This window comes from Podarcis liolepis, assembly GCF_965112155.1.
Source record: "Podarcis liolepis genome assembly, chromosome: 4".
Taxonomy (NCBI): domain Eukaryota; kingdom Metazoa; phylum Chordata; class Lepidosauria; order Squamata; family Lacertidae; genus Podarcis; species Podarcis liolepis.
The window spans coordinates 97,044,658-97,066,263 of NC_139558.1; the positions used below are offsets into that span (position 1 = coordinate 97,044,658).

Sequence of the window (21,606 nt, forward strand, 5' to 3'; positions counted from 1 at the left end):
TAGAGTAAACAAGCAACAACCCAATTTCCAAGGTCCGCCGTTACCTTTTGCCACAGGGCTTCTCTCGATGCCAGGGAGGAGCAAGCGGCCACAAACCAACAGTTCCCCACCTGGCCCTGGTGCAAGTCGTGAGAGCTGATTCCATCCACGAAGAGGTGGGGGTCGTCACAGATGTCCTGGACGCAGAGAGGAGAAAGAAAACACGAGATGAAGAAGAGGCACGGCCGCCCAGGGTCAACAATACTGAGCTGGGAGGATCAGTTTCTCCCCCAAATATCTGGAAGGCCCTGAAACATCCTGTGCCAGAAACCAGATTCCTGCACAATAATAATAATAAAAGCATCATCTCGGCACAGAGCAGGGAACATCTGCTTAGGAAAATGCCGAGCAGGGAACCCGAGTCGCCGTTTGACCTCTCCTCCTCCGCTTTCCGGACAGTTTTGACAAAGAACGTAAGTGAGCAGACACAGAACATCAAGGGACTGAACTAGGCTCATTTGAAACACGTCGTATACATATGACTGTATTTCATCTGATCCATCCACTGTAATTATTAAGTTTGCAGATGATACCACCATAATGGGTCTAATTCCAGGTGGAGATGAATCGGTGTACGGGGGGAGGTTCAAAAAGTATCTACAGTGGTAATAATAATAATAATAATAATAATAATAATAATAATAATTTATTATTTGTACCCCACCCATCTGGCTGGGTTTCCCCAACCACTCTGGGCGGCTTCCATAGAAACCAAAAATACAGTAAAATATCACAGATTAAAAACTTCCCTGAACAGGGCTGCCTTAAGATGTCTTCTAAATGTCAGGTAGTTATTTATCGCTTTGACATCTGATGGGAGGGCGTTCCACAGGGCGGGTGCCACTACCGAGAAGGCCCTCTGCCTGGTTCCCTGTAGCTTTGCTTCTCGCAATGAGGGAACCGCCAGAAGGCCCTCGGCGCTGGACCTCAGCGTCCGGGCAGAATGATGGGGGTGGAGACGCTCCTTCAGGTATACTGGAACGAGGCCGTTTAGGGCTTTAAAGGTCAACACCAGCACTTTGAATTGTGCTTGGAAACGTACTGGGAGCCAATGTAGGTCTTTCAAGACCTGTGTTATGTGGTCTCGGCGGCCGCCCCCAGGCACCAGTCTAGCTGCCGCATTCTGGATTAGTTGTAGTTTCCGAGTCACCTTCAAAGGTAGCCCCACGTAGAGCGCATTGGTACCTCTGGTTACGTACTTAATTTGTTCCAGAGGTCCGTTCTTAACCTGAAACTGTTCTTAACCTGAAGCACCACTTTAGCTAATGGGGCCTCCTATTGCCACAGCGCCGCTGGAGCACGATTTCTGTTCTCATCCTGAAGCAAAGTTCTTAACCCGAGGTACTATTTCTGGGTTAGCGGAGTCTGTAACCTGAAGCGTATGTAACCCGTGGTACCACTGTACATGGTGCCTAGAGAATAACTTGCACCTAAATATTACCAAGACAAAGGAGATTGTGTTGGACTTTCGGAGGAAGAGAGGGGAACTAGCCCCATTGTATATCGGGGGGGGGGGGGGTTGTGTGGAGAGAGTCTCTTCCTTTAAATTCCTGGGATTTTACCTTAGTGAGGACCTCACTTGGAAAAACAATATACCGTATTTTTTGCTCTATAAGACACACTTTACCCCTCCTAAAAAGTAAGGGGAAATGTGTGTGTGTTATGGAGCGAATGCAGGCGGGAGGCTCCGTGCTCCCTTTAAAGAACTGTGTGGAGCATGTGTGTGGCTCTTGGGGGCTTTTCCCCGAGGAATAGGAATGCCCAACAGAGACTCCATTTTCTCATGTTCTTGCCTGTTAGTTTTTAGCTGAATTGGTGAGCCACCAACAATTTAAATTTAAAATTTGCACCTCCGCGAAACCTCAGCGCAGGTGACGGATACTTAAGGGAGATTAATTCAATCCCTTCCTCATTTGCTTAGCCTTCGATTCTTCGCTCCATGTCACAGGGATGCTACGAAACAAGCCAATAATATGTTGCAAATTAATTAGCAGCCCGCCAGCTGACATCAGCCAAATTTTAGGCAATTTATCCACCGATCAATGCTTGCAGCCCTAATAACCGACATTCCTCTTTACAAGACCCTCAGCTTTCCCCTTTGCAACAAGGATTGCCTTACAGGTGGCAAACTAAGGCTGGGGGTTGTGATAGGAATATTATGGTCTTAGATATATGGTAATGTTCATAAGTGTACCAACCAAGCACGTACATAGATCAGCACAGGAAGGCCAACCTGGAACCATTGTGATTCCTAACTGAGCAAATGTTTTCTCTGCAAGGTCAAAGTGGGAAACCTCCCCATTGTCTCTTTCCTCACAAATCCTGTCTTAAGGACACATTTAAGATATGAATAGGGTGTGAGCCTGTGACCTGGCCCAGGAACTAAGTATTTATCACTACAAAAGAATGGCCAGGCTCCCCAGGAAATCCAATCAAGTAACCTGCCAGACAGGAGATAAACAATATTCAAATTTTCTGTTTTAGACCGCCTTTTCTGTGATGTAGGTGTGATGTATCTGGGGGGTGGTCTTAGGTTACACCCCTTCTGTGGTAGATAGGTAGCCGTGTTGGTCTGCCATAGTCAAAATAAAAAAAATTTTTTCTTCCAGTAGCACCTTAAAGACCAACTAAGTTAGTTCTTGGTATGAGCTTTCGTGTGCATGCACACTTCTTCAGATACACGGATACCCCTTCTGTGATGTATGTATGATGTTTCTGGGGGTGGTCTTGATCTACAGGATGGGAATTTCAAAAGTCTTTATAAGGCCTTGCATGCCATTTTTCTGGGTTCCTCCTCTCTCCTGCGGGTGAGGGGAGCACCCTGTTGCAAAAGATCAATAAAGATCAGGCTTACTAGCTGCTTTGCTTCTCAATATTCTCTGGTTGGCCTCTGTTATTCTCTCCTACCAATAGGGAACCTATGTATGGACTCTATATGGGCTCTTGGATACCCCATAAGGGAAAAGGGCAATTTTTGTTTACAACAGAGTGGACCTCCCACCCAAGGCCATACAAATAAACACTGGGATGAATTAATTTCCAATCTAGGCCATAGCGGCTCTGAATGACAGAGAAGTCACTTTCCAACAGCAGACGCTGCAATCCAAACCACGCACCACGAATGATGAAGAAGCAAATTTGCCCTCTCCAGGATATTCCCTTCAAGCATAAAAACAACAACAGAAAAACCAGCCCCTACCCAAGTCCAATTCAATCAGGCTCTTGCTGGCTTGTGTCAAAGTCTCAGGTCGCAGAACAAGACAAACAGACGAACACACAGATTGCATATTAAGTTTGGGATGCTCAGAAAGAGAGCTCTGTTTTCCATTAAGCAGGCATTACGGATTGCAGGCTCTTGCAAGCACCACAGCCAAGATGGATCGCCTCCTCGGAACCACACAAGGCTAATTGAAAGAGAAATGTTACGATCTGGCAGCAGGCGGGTTGTGTGGCTTTACTGCACTGATATTCACTCCCCACCGGGGCAAGAAGGGAGCATTTAGGCTGCCTGAATTTCCTTAAGGATGTAAACCGAGCCGGCTGGATCAGGCCCATGGCCCATCTGGTCCACCATCCTGTTCCAAAGGGATTGCCTGTGTTGCAGGAATTTATGTATAGGTTGGGGGGGTTGCCCCTCCAGCAGATATCGTGCACATGCAGCCCACTACCAAAACCAGCGCAATCACTTTTCTGACTTTTGCGATTTGTCCCCACAAAACACTTCATCACAGTTTCTTCCTATCTATTCAAAGGGCCTCTGCTGCACGATACCAAATGTAAGAACTCCCTGATAAATGTATCTCTGTACTGGCTCACTGGGAAACTTCAGAAATTCATATAGACATGTGAGCTCAGCTACTCAGCAGCCCCTCTGCCTGAGTGATAATTCCTGGCATCCTGATACCTGAGTGCCAGACAGGTAGCCATTCCAGAAATAACAAACCCAGATGAAGACAAAAGGGCGTGATTAACTTGGCTGGGAAACAGGGAAATGTAAATATCTTTTTTATTACACTTGATGGGTGTTTGGTGGAGGGCAAGGGGACCCATGGGGCAGGGTCCAGGATGCTCAGATTACTGCCACCAGACCTCTCCTTTCATGATGTAACCGTGATGTATGAGTGATGTAGTTTGGGGGGGTAACATGGGGATTAGCAGCTAACAAAAGTTTGGGGGCTCTTTTGTTCGGGGCTTCCATCTTGTTCCACCTTGTGGCAGGTGGGAGTCCTGTCACAACAGTCTTCAATAAAGACCAAGCCTAGTGGCTGTTGTTTTGCTCTGGTATTCCTGGCTGGTGTCCTTGTTTTTGGTCCAAGGGAGCCCTCAGATTTCTCCGTTAACACCTATGGGAAACCAGCAAGCAGGATTCATAGAATTGTAGCGTTGGAAGGGACCCCGAGGGTCATCTAGTCCAACCCCCGGCGGGAATCTCAACAAAAGCATCCATGACAGGTGACTACCCAACCTTTCCTTTAAAACCTCTAGGAAAGGAGAGTCCACAACCTCACAAGGGAGACCGTTCCACCGTCAGACAGCTCTTAGCGTCAGAAAGTTCTTCCTGATGTTGAGTCAGAATCGTCTTTCTTGTAACTCGAGGCTACGGGTTCGAGTCCTACCCTCCAGAGCTGGAGAAAACAAGCTCGCTCCATCCTCCATGTGACATCCCTTTAGATATTGAAAGATGGCCATCTCCTCTCAGTCTATGATTACCAGATTCTTTTTCAATAAATCCGGGGACATTTTTTTAATTTTTTTAATTTTTTATTTTTTTTTTGAAGCTGAGTAGCAACAGGGAGTCAGTAGTGGGGATGGTGAGGCAAAAGATCCTGGGCCCAAGCACACATGCGTATTGTATAAAGGTGCAAAGACCTTCTTTCGCACCCTGTGAAACATAAATGCGCAGAGATTTTTAAAAACTGGGCAACGGCACACCACCCACCTGTGACTCCCCCAATAAGTCAAAACAAAGGGGGAAGGGGGCAGGAGATCTGTACCGCTGGATGTCCCCGGTTCCCCTTTGACAGTGGCAGCGGCAGTCAGCAGCCCAGAGCCAGCCTGGTAGTGCAGTTGGCTCTGGCTGGTTTCAGGAGCTGCTGTTGCGTGGACACATCATATGGGGACTTCCGGAGAGGAAAAATGCCAGGCGCCACAGCAGCGAGCAGCTCCTGAAGCCAGCCAGAGCCGGGGACAGATTTGCAAATCTGGGGACTGTCCCCAGAAACCGGGGACGTCTGGTAACCCTATCTCAGCCTCCTCTTTTCCAGGCTAAACATACCCAGCTCCTTCAACCATTCCTCATCAGGCTTGGTTTTCAGACCTTTAACCATCCTCTGCCCACCTTCCAGCTTCTCAACATCCTTCTTAAATTGTGGCACCCAGAACCAGACACAGTATTCCAGGTGTGGTCTGACCAAGGCAGAATAGAGCGAGACTATTCCTTCCCTTGATCTGGACACCAGACTTCTGTTGATGCAGCTAGAAGAGCATGAGCTCTTTTTTGCTGCTGCACAAGAGACTTCTCCATCCTTTGTAGTTTTCAGCAACTGGTACCCAGAAGCAATTTTGCCTCTAACTGAGGAGGCAGCAGAGCATAGCCTCTGTACGGTGGGACCTCGGGTTAAGTACTTAATTCGTTCCGGAGGTCTGTTCTTAACCTGAAACTGTTCTCAACCTGAAGCAGTGGCGTAGCGTGGGGGGTGCAGGGGGGGCCGGCCGCACCGGGTGCAACATCTGGGGGGGGGCGCTCGCACTCGCAGCTCTCTGCCCCCTGCTAAAATCCACGGGTTAGGGGGCGCAAATTACTTGCCTTGCCCCGGGTGCTGGCAACCCACGCTACGCCACTGACCTGAAGCACCACTTTAGCTAATGGGGTCTCCTACTGCCGCCGCGCCGCCGAAGCACGATTTCTGTTCTCATCCTGAAGCAAAGTTCTTAACCTGAGGTACTATTTCTGGGTTAGCAGAGTCTGTAACCTGAAGCGTCTGTAACCTGAAGCATATGTAACCCAAGGTACCACTGTACATGGAGGTTTTATTGAACTACCCTGGCCCAACGCCACCCAGTGGGCTTCACAACTGGGTAGAGGATTATTGATTTATTCTTGCATTTCTCTCTCACCTTTTCCTCCACATTCCTCAAGGTGGTATACATGGTTCTCCCACTCCCCAATTAACCCCCCCCCCCCGCCCAACCTTAGTCATACCGTATTTTTCGCACCATAGGACGCACCGGACAATAGGACGCACTTTGTTTTAGAGGGGGGAGAACAAGAGAAAAAAATTCTCCCCCTCTCTGCCCAGCGCCCCTTCAGTGAAGCACAGAGAGGGGGAGAACATTCCCCCTCTTGTTTTCCCGCTCTAAAACAAGGTGCCGTTTAAGGTGCGTTCAGGCGGCTACCTTGGAAGCCTGGAGAGCGAGAGGGGTCGGTGTGCACTGACCCCTCTTGCTCTCTAGGCTTCAGGTTACTTTCGACCTGCTCTTTGGGGCTGGCGGGGGGAAGCCCACCACCAGCCCCAAAGAGCGGGTCAGGGAGCAGTGGAAAGGCGCAGCGGAGAGGCTCCTGCCATAGCCGCGCGTCACCTCTCCAGCCGGGAGAGGGTCGCGGGGCTATGGCGTCTTCACTCCATAGGACGCACACACATTTCCCCTTCATTTTTGAAGGGGAAAAAGTGCGTCCTATAGAGCGGAAAATACGGTAGGTTAGAAGCCGAGAGGCAGTGGCTGGCCCGTGAACTTCACGGCCTGCAGGGTGGATAAAAATCAATGAAATTCATTTGGCAAAGAAAGAATCTGCGGGATTTTCATCCCACAGGGAGACCAAAACCTTTGGCTGCCGGTCTACAAATCAACACAAACTGTGGCCCCCTTTCCTTTTGCATCGGAAAACATCCGCCAAAGTAATTGCACGTGGAAAGGATGCTGAAGGATGATATATGTGCGTCTCCTGCGACCGCATCTGTTTTGAACATAATGGAAAGCCAAGCAGAGGAACTGCAAGGAGGAAAATAAGCAGGAAATATTAAAACCAGGAGCCAGTTCCTCCTACGCAGCCTCAAGGGATGGGGAGCATAGCAATCGTTTGGCCTGACAGCTTCAAAGTTTGCCATGGGGTCCTTGCAAGGACGGGCTGGCCTTCATTTGAAAGCATTTCTGCTGCTTTCCTTTAAAAATAAATAAATAATGCTTTATTTTAATGTATTTTTAATCTTTGTTGGAAGCCGCCCAGAGTGGCTGGGGAAGCCCAGCCAGATGGGTGGGGTACAAATAATAAATTATTATTAGTAGTAGTATTAGTATTTGGTTGAAAACTTTATAACAGAAATATGCAATAGATGTTATTCATTCTTTAACTAATACTTCCTTTGTACAGTGGTACCTCGGGTTACATACGCTTCAGGTTACATACGCTTCAGGTTACAGACTCCACTAACCCAGAAATAGTACCTCACGTTAAGAACTTTGCTTCAGGATAAGAACAGAAATCGGGCTCCGGCGGCGCGGCAGCAGCAGGAGGCCCCATTAGCTAAAGTGGTGCTTCAGGTTAAGAACAGTTTCAGGTTAAGAGCGGACCTCAGGAACGAAATAAGTACTTAACCCAAGGTACCACTGTACATCCATTTGTGATTACCATATTTTTCGCCCTATAGGACGCACTTTTCCCCCTCCAAAAATGAAGGGGAAATGTGTGTGCGTCCTCTGGGGCGAAGACAGGCTTTCGCTGAAGCCTGGAAAGCGAGAGGCTCTCAATCTCCAGGCTTCAGGAAGCTCTGCGCAACCTTCCGGAGCCCGGAAGCTTTGTGCCGGGCTCCGGAGGGTTGCGCAGAGCTGCCTGCATTCTGAAGCCTCGGGCGCGCTGAAGAGCTTCACACAGCTGTCTGAAAGCCTGGGGAGACCGGCACGGCTCCCTAGGCTTGCGGATAGCAGGCTGTTCTGGGGGCTGGGGTCGGGGGAAGCTCAGGCTTCCCCCGCGCCAGCCCCGTGCCTGGGGGGGAAATATTTTTTTTCTTTATTCCCCCCCCCCAAAAAAACTAGGTGCCTCCTATAGGGCGGTGCGTCCTATGGGGCGAAAAATACGTTAAATTTGACAAGACCTCCGATCTTCCCCTTGCATTCCCGAATTAAGTTCCTTAAATACGTGCTTAAACTTTACTTTCTCTGTGTTATTTGACTGGCTATAAATTTCATTTTATAAAAACATCCTACTTACACACAGAAGCTCAATCAAGACCTGCCAGCGTATTGATCTTTTGACAGCATTCTTTTACATGCACTCGGTATATATCCCACTCTCTGATAAATTTTTCATCGGCAACGTCTCTTAGCCCCGCTGACAATCTCGCCAGCGCAGCGTACTCTCTGATTTTGTTTTGTCATTCTGATTTAGGTGGAATATCCTCTCCCTTCCAGCCTTTTGTGATTAGAATTCTGACAGCAACTGTAACATACATAAAGAGTCTCCTGAAGTTTTGGGGGGATTTCATTACCCATAATTCCTAGCAGGAAAGCTTCACAGGGTTTTTTAGGGAAGGAGCATTTGAACATTTTCTTAAGCTCGTTATAAATCATTCCCCAAATTTTGGAAAAATTCATTTCTGCGGCTTTCCGGCACCTATTCCAAGACTTTGAGACGGGGCAGGTTGCAAACCAACATTTGCAAAGTGTCCTCATTGCCGCAAACCTGCCTGCAAACATGAATTTGTTGTTGTTTAGTCATTTAGTGGTGTCCGACTCTTCATGACCCCCTGGACCAGAGCATGCCAGGCACCCCTGTCTTCCACTGCCTCCCGCAGTTTGGTCAAACTCAGGAACCGGCAAGCCACTCCAGTATCCCTGCCAAGAAAACTCCATGGACAAAGACAACAGGCAAACATGAATTTTGTTGTTTAGTCGTTTAGTTGTGTCCAACTCTTCGTGACCCCCTGGACCAGAGCACGCCAGGCACTCCTGTCTTCCACTGCCTCCCGCAGTTTGGTCAAACTCATGCTGGTAGCTTCGAGAACACCATCCAACCATTTCATCCTTTGTTGTCCCCTTCTCCTTGTGCCCTCCATCTTTCCCAACATCAGGGTCTTTTCCAGGGAGTCTTCTCCTCTCATGAGGTGGCCAAAGTCTTGGAGCCTCAGCTTCAGGATCTGTCCTTCCAGTGAGCACGCAGGGCTGATTTCCTTCAGAATGGAGAGGTTTGATCTTCTTGCAGTCCATGGGACTCTCAAGAGTCTCCTCCAGCACCAGAATTCAAAAGCATCAATTCTTCGGTGATCAGCCTTCTTGATGGTCCAGCTTTCACCTCCATACATACTACCCCTTCATGGATCACTGCTTTGCCGTGGCGAAGGGGCTTGAATAACTCAGAGAAGCTATGACCTGTGCCGTGCAGGGCCACCCAAGATGGACAGGTCATGGTGAAGAGTTTTGACCAAACGTGATCCACCTGGAGGAGGAACGGGCAAGCCACTCCAGTATCCCTGCCAAGAGAACTCCATGGACAAAGACAACAGGCAAACGTGAATATACCTGTCTTATTTTTAAAGTAGGCTTCCTGGACCTGCTGTTAACTCTGCTCCGCTAGCCGGGTTGCACACCTCGGCAGGTGTGAAATGCAGGAATTCATTTCGCTCCGGGCCTCGGATCCTCTTCTTTGCTCTCATCCATGCATGAAACCACTCAAATTAACACCCTTCGCTTGGCTGAGCCGTGCGGCTTTGCTGATAACGCTGCTCCACTTTCGTGGCTGTGCGCCTCACCTTGGCTTCTCACCAAGGCATGCACAGCTGGAAGGCAAAAGGATGTTCGGCACACACTTGATTAGCAGCAATGCGCCCTCCTCCCCACATCGAGGCCCACGAATGACCTTCACTCTCAGGACGCTGAGTTCGCCTTGCCAGCAAACGCAGCTGCAGCCGTTTTGTCTGAGCTGTCGATCAGGCCCAGATTTACATCACAGAATCGTCGAATCGTCGAGTTGGAAGGGAGCCAAGGGGTCATCTAGCCAAACCCCCGGCAATGCTGGAATCACATGCTCAGTCCACTGAGTTTTTCCCTTTGATAAACAGCCTGGGGTTCCCCAAAACAACTCATGCCAGACAAATCTCATTTTTGTAATGATGGCGTTTCAAGCTTGGTGGATCAGGGGGAGGATGTGGACTTCATTTCAGTAAGGCTTTTGATAAAGTCCCCCGTGATATTCTTGTGAACAAGCAGGCAAAATGTGGGTGATTTGTAGCTGTAGCTGGTTGACCGACCAAACCCAAAGAGCACTCATTCAGGGAAGTTTTTAATGTGTGACATTTTAGTGTATTTTTGGTCTCTGTGGAAGCTGCCCAGAGTGGCTGGGGAAACCCCAGATGGGCGGGGTACAAATAATAAATTATTATTATTATTATCATTGATGGTTCTTCGTCATCCTGTCTTATGGGCAGTGCTGCGTACCGTACTTTTCCGTGTACAGTCATACCTCGGGTTACAGACGCTTCAGGCTGCGTTTTTTTGGGCTATGGACCCGCCAAAACCCGGAAGTACCGGAACCGGTTACTTCTGGGTTTCAGGGGTCGTGCATGCGCAGAAGCACTAAATTGCGCTTTGTGCATGCGCAGAAGACCCAATCACAACCCAGTGCACAGACGTGCCGCTGCAGGTTGCGATTGCTGTGGGTTGCGAACGTGCATCCCGCACGGATCACGTTCGCAACCCGAGCGTCCACTGTATAAGACTAGGTTTTCCCCCTTTAAAATCATGCTAAAATGTGGGGGTCATCTTATACATGCATAGGGTGGACGTTTGATTGGTTGCTGCCGCGGCTGCCAGTGGCCATTGTGCGTGTTATTGGTTGCTGCGTCAATGGGTGGTGTTGATTGGCTGAGGCTGCGGCAATTGGGTGGGCGATTGGCGAGGGGACAGACAAGAGGCGGAATTCGCAACACGTGCGGGTGAGCAATTTTCGGCATTCCCACCTAATAAAAGCTCAACAACCCTTCGTAACCCCCCTCCCCCCAAAAAAAAAGCTCAACAACTTTTTACCATCTCCTCCCATTTTCTGAAATTTCAGTCCCCCAAAATAGGGGGCATTTTATATATGGGGGCATCTTGTAGACGGAAAAGTACGGTATATCTTGCTCTAAAACAACCCCCGAAAAGAATTTGGCACGCAGGCTCCCTAAGCTCTCAAGCCAGGAAAAGCTGAATTAGGTCAGCCTCTTTTATAAAATCATGCAAACTGGACAAGTTTGCAGAACTAATGCTATAACTTTTTTTTCGGGTGCCATGGTTTTCCGCCTCTTGCTTTTGGTGCGTGGAGGGGAGGACACTGGAAATCTGCAAATCGATTTCCCGTTCTCTGTAAAACTTCTTTTCGAAGGAGCGGAGGGACCAGATGGGGTCAAGGGCCTGTTCGGCTGTAGCACCAGCCTTGTGGAATATCCTCTCCAAAGAGAGATTCTGTAAGCTCCACCTACTGGATATCTCAAGCATCTTATAAAAACCTCATCTGTTTACCCAGGCCTCTGGGGGGATTATTCTGTCCAGTCGCTAGTTTGCTGCTTTAAAACGGCACTTTTTAAAACAGCGCGTTCAATGGCTTCTTCCGTTTCTTATGTTGGATTTTATTGTGTTGCATTTTGAATTCTATGCACCACAGAGTTTGGGAATCGCTGCTGCAGTGTGTGTGCGATAATGCAGTTTAGTTACAGGATAAAATCGAAACCGTTCTTTACGGGCAATCTCTACAGTACATAGCCGTGGAATGAACCAGTTATCTCCCTGGAACATCAAGCACATGGTCTGTCCTGCGTCTAAGGCTGTGTAAAATAAGCAGCTCTGTCCCTGAAGGAAAAACTCTCCCAAAATTATGCAGGTTTTGCCACTACCACACTATGACTCCTGTCTCCACCCACTCTCTCTCTCTTACATACAACTAAAAAAATTATTTTTATTATTTTTTATTATTTACTACAGTTATTTTATTTATTTTATTTATTTATTTATTTATTTATTTATTAATTATTATTATTATTATTATTATTATTATTATTATTATTATTATTATTACCTGCCTTTTTCCCTAACAGGGAAAGATAAAAACAAAAACAGGTAAAAACAGGTAAAAAACCCCCACAATAATTGAAAAGCAATTAAATTAAAACACACACACACCTATACACACACACACACCATACAAATAATCACAATGAAAACAGTGCAGCACCCATCACCAGCCCTGTCATTAAAAGCAGTCCATTCGCAACTGTCTCAGAAAAAAACAGGGCATCCCATTTTCCCACACGTGATCACGGAAGCCATTTTGGGTGTTGCGATCCCACTCTGAAGAAAAGCACTTTTTTCAGGGCGAGATCGTGGAGCGGGTCACGTGACTCGCCTGGAAGTGCGTCCCGGAAAACGCGTGTCCCAGTTTTTGGTGTGGAAATGTTGGAGGACGTGTGCAAGACGGTCTTCACTCGCTAGTAGAAGGACAACAAGGACAGGACCAGTCTGGCTTCTCCAGGGAGAGAGTTCCAAAGTTACCTGGGAGGAGCCAACACCGAGAAGGCCCTGCCTTGTGTCCCTAACCAGCATGCCTTTGAGGGTGGTGGGACCGAGAGAAGGGACTCCCCTAGAGATCTCAAAACTTAGGCCGGTTTGTATGAGTGAATACGGTCCTCTCCCCTCACTATATGACTACACTTGCCTTGATAAGAAAGAAGCATGGCCAAAACTGTTAACCCTTTTAAAGTTAATCTTCCTGGGACAGTTGTTCAAGGCGAGGTCTCCCAGCAAAAAGGACGTGAGCTGCTTTCAGCAGTTCCCAGAAACTGCCCCTCCTTCCCATATTGGTGGAAAAATTGCAAGATGACAAATGCGTTTGGCCTTTCCCTGCAGGGCGAAAGCAGACTTTGGCCCTTCGGTTTGTATCAGCCGAGGTTCCGAGAAATGTGCAGGCTCCACATTCTCAGGTATGTTGAAAATCCTGTTAGACCTGCAGCTGAAGGAGTGGGCAGAATCAACTGACCCTTGTGGGAGCTACGTGCCCAACAGGTCATCCTTATCTATTTCTGGACATCGTCGGGTTTCGTTTGTTTTGGCAACTTTCTCCTTCGTTATTTCAACACCAGTATGGGCAACACTGAGCCGCTTTATGCACGGTCAGAGGATTTGTCGACCTAGACCACTTTAGTCCTTCAAAGGGGGGGAATGAGGTCTACCTCACCTTTGGCCAGCTCATTTTCCCCTGCCCTGAAGGGCAGGACTCGAACCCATGGCTTCAAGTTACAAGAAAGGAGATTCTGCCTAAACATCAGGAAGAACTTTCTGAGAGTAAGAGCTGTTTGACTGTGGAACAGATGCCCACAAAAAGTTGTGGACCTTCCTTCCTTGGAGGTTTTTGAGCAGAGGCCTTCTGCCATGGATGCTTGAGTTGAGATTCCTTCTTTGAAGGGGGTTGGACTAGATGACCCTCGGGGTCCCTTCCAACGCTACAGTCCTATGAATTAAGCTCTTGATTGTTCCTTCATAGTCACTATGGTGTTTGCCCCAAACCTGATGCCCACATCAAATTTCAGGTGTGGCGCAGGTGGGCTTCAGGATTTTGAACCTGGGACCGTCGTGCAGCATGCAAAACATGAGCGCTGCTTGAAGTTGCAGTCTGCAACCGCTGGAGGTCACTAGATAAGCTGAGCTAACAGACAACCTCCACATACCCACACTGCCCCAATCTCTGATCTGCCCCCCACTGCCCCCAAGAGGGGTGCTTTCCAGAGACACCATTTGCCTAGGGAGTTTATAGCTCCCAGTATATCTGAAGGAGCGTCTCCACCCGCATCAATCTAGCCGGACACTGATGTCCAGCTCCGAGGGCCTTCTGGCGGTTCACTCACTGCGAGAAGCAAAGCTACAGGGAACCAGGCAGAGGGCCTTCTCAGTGGTGGTGCCCGCCCTGTGGAATGCCCTCCCACCAGATGTCAAAGAGAACAACAACTACCAGACGTTTAGAAGACATCTGAAGGCAGTCCTGTTTAGGGATGCTTTTAATACTTGATGTATTGCAGTATTTTAATATTTTTTTTGGAAGCCGCCCAGAGTGGCTGGGGAAGCCCAGCCAGAGGGGCGGGGTATGAATAAATTATTATTATTATTATTATTATTATTATTATTATTATTATTATTATTATTATTGCCAGCGCTGCTGCAACCAACAGGTGTTTGGGAGGCAGAGACGTGAGAGGGCATCAAGGAGGGCGGGAAGGAGCGAGGGACAGAGGCCAGAATTTCCTGCGACCCCCCTGATCACCATTCAAGGCACCTCAGGGTTGAAAACCACTGGGCTTGACCGACTCTGCATTAAAAAGATGCCTGCAAACGTGACACGAAGCCTGGAAACGTCAACGCTGCCTTGTGAAAATCAGTTGCAGATGACCACAGCAGTGACCAGAGGAGGAACAGCCACTGGGAGAAAGCGTAGGGAGAAGTAATGGCTTGGTGCATCTGCGGCAGAACAACTGGACGCCTTCATCTGCCCCAGCTGCAACAAAACATGTCTCTCCTGTGTCGTTTTTGCAGCCACAGCAGGAGCTGCAACTCTCCAACAGTTTGACTTCACCCGCAAAGGCAGACGGACGCCAACCAACTAGTGATGATATAAAGACAATGAAAGCAACCAAAAAACACTGTTGTTGTTTAGTCGTTTAGTCGTGCCCGACTCTTCGTGACCCCATGGATCAGAGCACGCCAGGCACTCCTGTCTTCCACTGCCTCCCGCAGTTTGGTCAAACTCATGCTGGCAGCTTCGAGAACACTGTCCAACCATCTCGTCCTCTGTCATCCCCTTCTCCTTGTGCTCTCCATCTTTCCCAACACCAGGGTCTTTTCCAGGGAGTCTTCTCTTCTCATGAGGTGGCCAAAGTATTGGAGCCTCAGCTTCAGGATCTGTCCTTCCAGTGAGCACTCAGGGCTGATTTCCTTAAGAATGGAGAGGTTTGATCTTCTTGCAGTCCATGGGACTCTCAAGTCTCCTCCAGCACCAAAACACACAGATGGCCATAAATAAGGATTTTCTGGTGGGAATGTGGCATGTACCGTATTTTTCGCCCTATAGGACGCACCGGCCCATAGGACGCACCTAGATTTTTTTTGGGGGGGGGGGAAATAAAGGGAAAAAAATTATTCCCCCCCCAGGTGCGGGGCTGGGGAAGCTCGGGCTTTGGCAGCTTTGGCATAGCTCTGGGAGCTTGTGGGGCTGGGGGCGGGGAAAGCGGAGCTTCCCCCTCCCCCAGCCCCCAGAACGGGACCCAGAGCCACGTGGAAGCTGCGTGCAGCTTTGGCATCGCTCTGGGAGCTTGCGGGGCTGGAGGAGGGGAAAGCCCTCCGCCAGCCTTCTAGCCAAGTCGGGGGACAGCGGGAAAGGTGCGCTGCACCTCCCGCTGTCCCCCGAGTTTGTGGGGCTGGTGATGGGGCTCTCCTGAAGCCTGGAGAGCAAGAGGGGTCGGTGCGCACCGACCCCTCTCGCTCTCCAGGCTTCAGCAAAAGCCTGCATTTGCCCCATAGGACGCACACACATTTCCCCTTCATTTTTGGAGGGGGAAAAGTGCGTCCTATAGGGCGAAAAATACGGTAGCTCCCACAATGGCCAGTTGATTCTGCCCACTCCTTCTGCTGCAGGTCAAACGGGATCTCCAACATACCTGAGAACGTGGAGCCTACACAATTCTCAGAACCTCGGCTGACCAAAACAACAACAGCAAAAAACAACGCTTGCTTTCGCCCTGCGGGGAAGAGCTAAGGACATTTGTCATTGTGCAAGCTTTTCAAAGCTATGGGAGGTGCGGGGAGGGGGGAGAGATTTCCTAGGAACGACAAAAAGCAGTTCATGTCCTTTCGTTGAGAGACCTCGCGCTGCACAACTGACCCTGGAAGATTAATTAAAGAGGTTAAGAGAGAAAGGCGCTTGCCACTGTTATCAACGGTGGAGCGGAAAACACGCTCCTTTAACGATATGTTCAGAACTATCGCTGGAACCAGCTTTCCTTTATCAAAGTGCTGGTATGAACTCAAAAAATTCAGCAATCCCGTCGAAGATACTGCATGAAGAGGGCTTTTGCTAAGGGTCTTTTTGCCACAAAACCTCGTGATTCTGTTCATCTTTATCCCCCCCCCTTTTTTTTTGCATTTTAAGAACAGTCCGTGGTGGCTAATCTACTCCAGAGGCTTGTTCTCACAGCGGCCTCTGTTTCTCATCTTTCTCAATACCAGTCACGGGGGAACCTCAGCAGGAGTGCGCTGCCTTCCCAGTCTCAACACATGCCAGTTTCTGAAAGCAAAACATCCATAGCCCCAGAAATGCCACAAATTATCCTAGCCCTTACAGTGCAGTGAGTAGCCCAGAGACTTAGAATCATAGAATCATAGAGTTGGAAGAGACCACAAGGGCCATTGAGTCCAACGCCCTGCCAAGCAGGAAACACCATCAGAGCACTCCTGACATATGGTTGTCAAGCCTCTGCTTAAAGACCTCCAAAGGAGGAGACTCCACCACACTCCTTGGCAGCAAACTCCACTGTAGAACAGCTCTTACTGTCAGGAAGTTCTTCCTAATGTTTAGGTGGAATCTTCTTTCTTGTAGTTTGGATCCATTGCTCCGTGTACGCTTGTCTGGAGCAGCAGAAAACAACCTTTCTCCCTCCTCTATGTGACATCCTTTTATATATTTGAACATGGCTATCATATCACCCCTTAACCTCCTCTTCTCCAGGCTAAACATGCCCAGCTCCCTTAGCCGTTCCTCATAAGGCATCGTTTCCAGGCCTTTGACCATTTTGGTTGCCCTCCTCTGGACACGTTCCAGTTTGTCAGTGTCCTTCTTGAACTGTGGTGCCCAGAACTGGACACAGTACTCCAGGTGAGGTCTGACCAGAGCAGAATACAGTGGCACTATTACTTCCCTTGATCTAGATGCTATACTCCTATTGATGCAGCCCAGAATTGCATTGGCCGTTTTAGCTGCCGCGTCACACTGTTGGCTCATGGAAAACTGGGTTCAAAAATCACCTTGCCGTTGGTCACTGTCTCTTGGCGTGATCTACCTCACAGAGTCGTGAGGGAGTTAAAGCGCCACACGTTCCTAAGCTTCTTCAACATGTTGCGAAAAAGACAGGGGGGCACGTTGTCCTAAGAAATTTGGCTTCATTTTGCCCTCCTGCCTTCCCAGATATCCTTAATATTTCAGAACTGTCGTCATTTTTAATCTTGCCCCACCTCCAATAATAATCGTCTTTTCTTTGGCCTAAACAGTGGTTCTCAACCTGTGGGTCCCCAGATGTTGTTGGACTACAACTCCCATCATCCCTGAGCTCTGGCCTTGCTAGCTAGGGGTGATGGGAGTTGTAGTTCAACAACATCTGGGGACCCACAGGTTGAAAAAGGCCCTAACACGTAGCGCTTTTTATCTCCTCGTTTATTTTTCTCTTTTTGGCCAGCAGCTCCCCACATCAACACTGGGGAACAGGTTTCTGTACTACCATCGGTCAGTTCTGCCAGCTGTGGATGATGGGAGATGTAGTCCAGAATACCAGGAGGCAGTCCTTGGCCTCTCTTTTGCTATGGCTCTCTCTCTCTGAACTCTTTCCAGGACTCTGGCAACGTCCACAGTGGCACGGGGAGCCCCAACGGCGGGGGGAAACTCCAAAACGAAAACCATCCTTGAGAGAAGAAAAAGGGTTTCTTCACAGCCATGGGAAACGCTCTGACGCGCCAGTCAACAATGAGGCAAAAGTGACTCCATCTGCTACAGCTTCCACTTCCCTCCGTGCTCCCTCTCCCATCCTTGACCAAAACAGACAATTATTGCCTTGTCCTTCTTGAGATTCAAGTGCTTTGTTCGTCTGGGCGAATTTTGCAGCTGAGGCAACAGGAGGGGGAGGAGGAAGGAAAGAGCGTCTCTCTTGAGAAATGCACGTTTATGCAGTTTGCCGGAAAGCACATCAATTCAGAAATCAAATTAACGCACTAAGCTCATTTAGAGACACCCAATTGGTGCCAAAATGACCCACCCTAGGAAAACGTAATGTGAGCAATTGTTTTGTACTGTTTCGCTATTAGGCCTAAGAGACTGCCTGGAGAAGCAATCTTTTCGGGTGGCGCTGTGGGTTAAACCACAGAGCCTAGGACTTGCCGATCAGAAGGTCGGCGGTTCAAATCCCCGTGATGGGGTGAGCTCCTGTTGCTCGGTCCCTGCTCCTGCCAACCTAGCAGTTCGAAAGCATGCTAAAAGTGCAAGTAGATAAATAGGTACCGCTCCGGCGGGAAGGTAAACGGCGTTTTCGTGCGCTACTCTGGTTCGCCAGAAGCGGCTTCGTCATGCTGGCCACGTGACCAGGAAGCTGTACGCCGGCTCCCTCGGCCAATAAAGCGAGATGAGCGCCACAACCCCAGAGTCGGCCACGACTGGACCTAATGGTCAGGGGTCCTTTTACCTTTACCCTGCAGATATTAGGGACTACAATTCCCATCAGCCACAGCCAGCATGGGCAATGGTCAGGGATGATGGAAGCTGTATTCCAAAATACCTAGCCAGGTTAAGGGAGGCTGCCCTATGGTCAGGATCCGCCATCATATCCATGTGGTGGAGAGGCAAGATGGCTGAAGAACCCTATAGCACACAGCAAAACGCCAGAAGACATTCATATGTGTTGTCAGTAATACGTCCAACCAGCCGTCCATGCTTGGTCAGTGCTTCCAGCCCATACTGCAGGTGGCAAGACTGAGGTCAAAAGAACGACGGCTTGTCTAAAGCTACTGTAGGGGTCTGAACTAGGAAGTTTTTAACGTTTGATGTTTTATCATGTTTTTAATATTCTGTTGGGAGCTGCCCAGAGTGGCTGGAGAAACCCAGCCAGATGGGTGGGGTATAAATAATTTATTTATATTGATACAGTGGTAGCTCCGGTTGTGGGATCCATTTCGGAGCTCCGGACAGATCCCAAGGAATTTGCAACTGGAGGTGCCTGTTCTGCGCATGCACGTGTGGCGAAACCCGAAAAAATATTTCCGGGTTTGCTGCGTTCGCATCCTGAAGTTTATATAACCAGAGGGTTCCGTAACGTGAGGTTATATTTATATTATTATTATATTATTATTTATATTAAGCAGTATAGAAATGGAATTAGGTAATAATAATAATAATAATAATAATAATAATAATAATAATAATAATAATATAATTCCATTGGGGGCTCCCACCCTCTAGACATTGTGGTGACCGCAGCCTAGTTTTAAGGAGCCATTTGGTAATTAGATTATACACCTGAGTTTCTAACACTGACTGCAGAGCCCACTGTACCTTTCTGACAAATTATCTGCCATGTTGGCCTTTATGGCTTTGCACCAGCTTTGAAGGCGGCAGCTTGGAAGTCCCCACCGTCGTCACCTAATGTTGCTGCGATGCCAGGGGACCAACATGCCAAACCTCTCCCACGAGGAGTAAGGGAGGTAAGGATCAGGCCCACTAAGCAGGAGCGCCCAGAGTATTACCGTATCTCTTGCACACAGACTTTCTTTTTTATATATATGTATAATTTTTTATTATTTTCAACATACCAATTATTATACATTCCACAGAACTTCACATCTTATACAGTCTTTTTGGACTTCCATCAGCACCTCTGATGATCCACCATTTTTATCATTTCTTCTGCATTTCTTAAATTCCTATTGCCTTTAATTATCTTAACTCACAATCCACCTCTTTAACCATTTTTGCAATAATTCAAATAATTTACCTCACAAAACTTCTTGCAAACCTACAAACATAATCTGGTCATCACAATTACTTTTCAAATAGTCCGTAAATTTACACCAGTCTTCTGTGAATCTCTGGTCCCGCAGGTTTCAAATTCTTCCAGTTAGTTTATCCAATTCTATCAATTTCATCCTCCATTCTTCTTTTGTGGGTATTTTTTTCCATTTTCTCACATGTCCACCACATGTGGTAGAAATCTCCATCCTTCACTTTACACTCATTCTGTACATTTTTGCTAGCTTGACAGGTGTCAAATACCAGCGGTACATCATTTTCAAAGTAGTACACGCCGTAAATTTTAAGCCTTCATCCCACAATTTCACCCAAGCATCATATTCAATGTTATACCCATTTCCTTTTAAAAGCATCCCCGCAAAGCTTCGCCTTACCTTTGGCCGTTTCCATTGCACACCTTGAATTCGCGACTTGTAGAAGAGGGAGTCGTCGTTGGCCGGGAACAAGGGGTCCTCAAAGAGGATTTTCCTCCTTTGGCAGTCTTTCTTCAAGGCAGCATAGCGCTGATTCTCATATGGCTTTACGGACGAGAACATTGTTCCCGGCAGCCTCTGCAGGACAGAAGGAAGAGGGGTACCACGTGAGAGACGGGCAGGTCCAGATTTAGGTTCGATGAGGCCCTAAGCTATTGCTATTGAAGGGACGCGGGTGGTGCTGTGGGTTAAACCACAGAGCCTAGGACTTGCCGATCAGTAGGTCGGCGGTTCGAATCCCCACGACGGGGTGAGCTCCCGTTGCTCGGTCCCTGCTCCTGCCAACCTAGCAGTTTGAAAGCACGTCAAAGTGCAAGTAGATAAATAGGTACCACTCCAGTGGAAAGGTAAACAGCGTTTCTCTGCGCTGCTCTGGTTCGCCAGAAGCGGCTTAGTCACGCTGGCCACGTGACCCGGAAGTGTCTCCAGACAGCGCTGGCCCCCGGCCTCTTAAGTTAGATGGGCGCACAACCCTAGAGTCGGACACGACTGGCCTGTTAGGGGAAGGAGTACCTTTACCTTTACTATATTAATAGTGAAATTATTATTAAGCTCTAACTTAAAGTGATTGGGGGCCCATGACTTACATCATAGAAACCTACACAACGAAAAACACTGTTGCTGGATGTAGGTTTCATTTTATTTGTATTTTGGAAATGTACACCCAGTTGTTGTTTTTCCCTTTAAATTTTTTGGGGGGCCTCCAAGAGAAGGCGTGCCTTCCTCTTAGCACGGTTCTCCCTTGCGTCCTGAGTTCGAGTGTCTTCAAAGCCCATATAAAAAAATTCCTTCCAGTAGCACCTTAAAGACCAACTAAGTTAGTTCTTGGTATGAGCTTTCGTGTGCATGCACACGAAAGCTCATACCAAGAACTAACTTAGTTGGTCTTTAAGGTGCTACTGGAAGGAATTTTTTTATTTTGACTATGGCAGACCAACACGGCTACCTATCTACTATTCAAAGCCCATGACACCTTTGGGAAAGGCTGTTCTCCAACTGGAGCGCTCGCAGGCCAGTGTTTCCCAGTTGTCAGTGTTTATACAGTGGTACCTCGGGTTAAGAACTTAATTCATTCTGGAGGTCCGTTCTTAACCTGAAACTGTTCTTAACCTGAAGCACCACTTTAGCTAATGGGGCCTCCTCCTGCTGCCGCGCCACCGGAACACGATTTCTGTTCTCATCCTGAAGCAAAGTTCTTAACCCAAGGTACTATTTCTGGGTTAGCAGAGTCTGTAACCTGAAGCGTCTGTAACCCGAGGTACCACTGTACAGTCATACCTTGCATTTTCAGGTTACGCT

At 48.2% G+C, this 21,606-nt stretch overlaps 1 protein-coding gene across 3 annotated transcripts in view; it reads right to left on the reverse strand.

Moving 5' to 3' along the window:
- Positions 1-21,606, reverse strand: part of CAPN5 (calpain 5) — an 85,798-nt gene that overhangs the window by 43,014 nt on the left and 21,178 nt on the right. For all 3 annotated transcript variants that reach the window (XR_014525183.1, XR_014525184.1, XM_083499644.1), the window contains exons 2-3: positions 20,209-20,385; positions 45-176 (exon numbers count right to left, since the gene is read on the reverse strand). Coding sequence is in view for 1 of the 3 variants with exons in the window: in XM_083499644.1 (XP_083355770.1) it covers positions 45-176; positions 20,209-20,370 (294 nt within the window). In the remaining 2 variants the exon portion in view is untranslated. The remainder of the gene's footprint in view (positions 1-44; positions 177-20,208; positions 20,386-21,606) is intronic.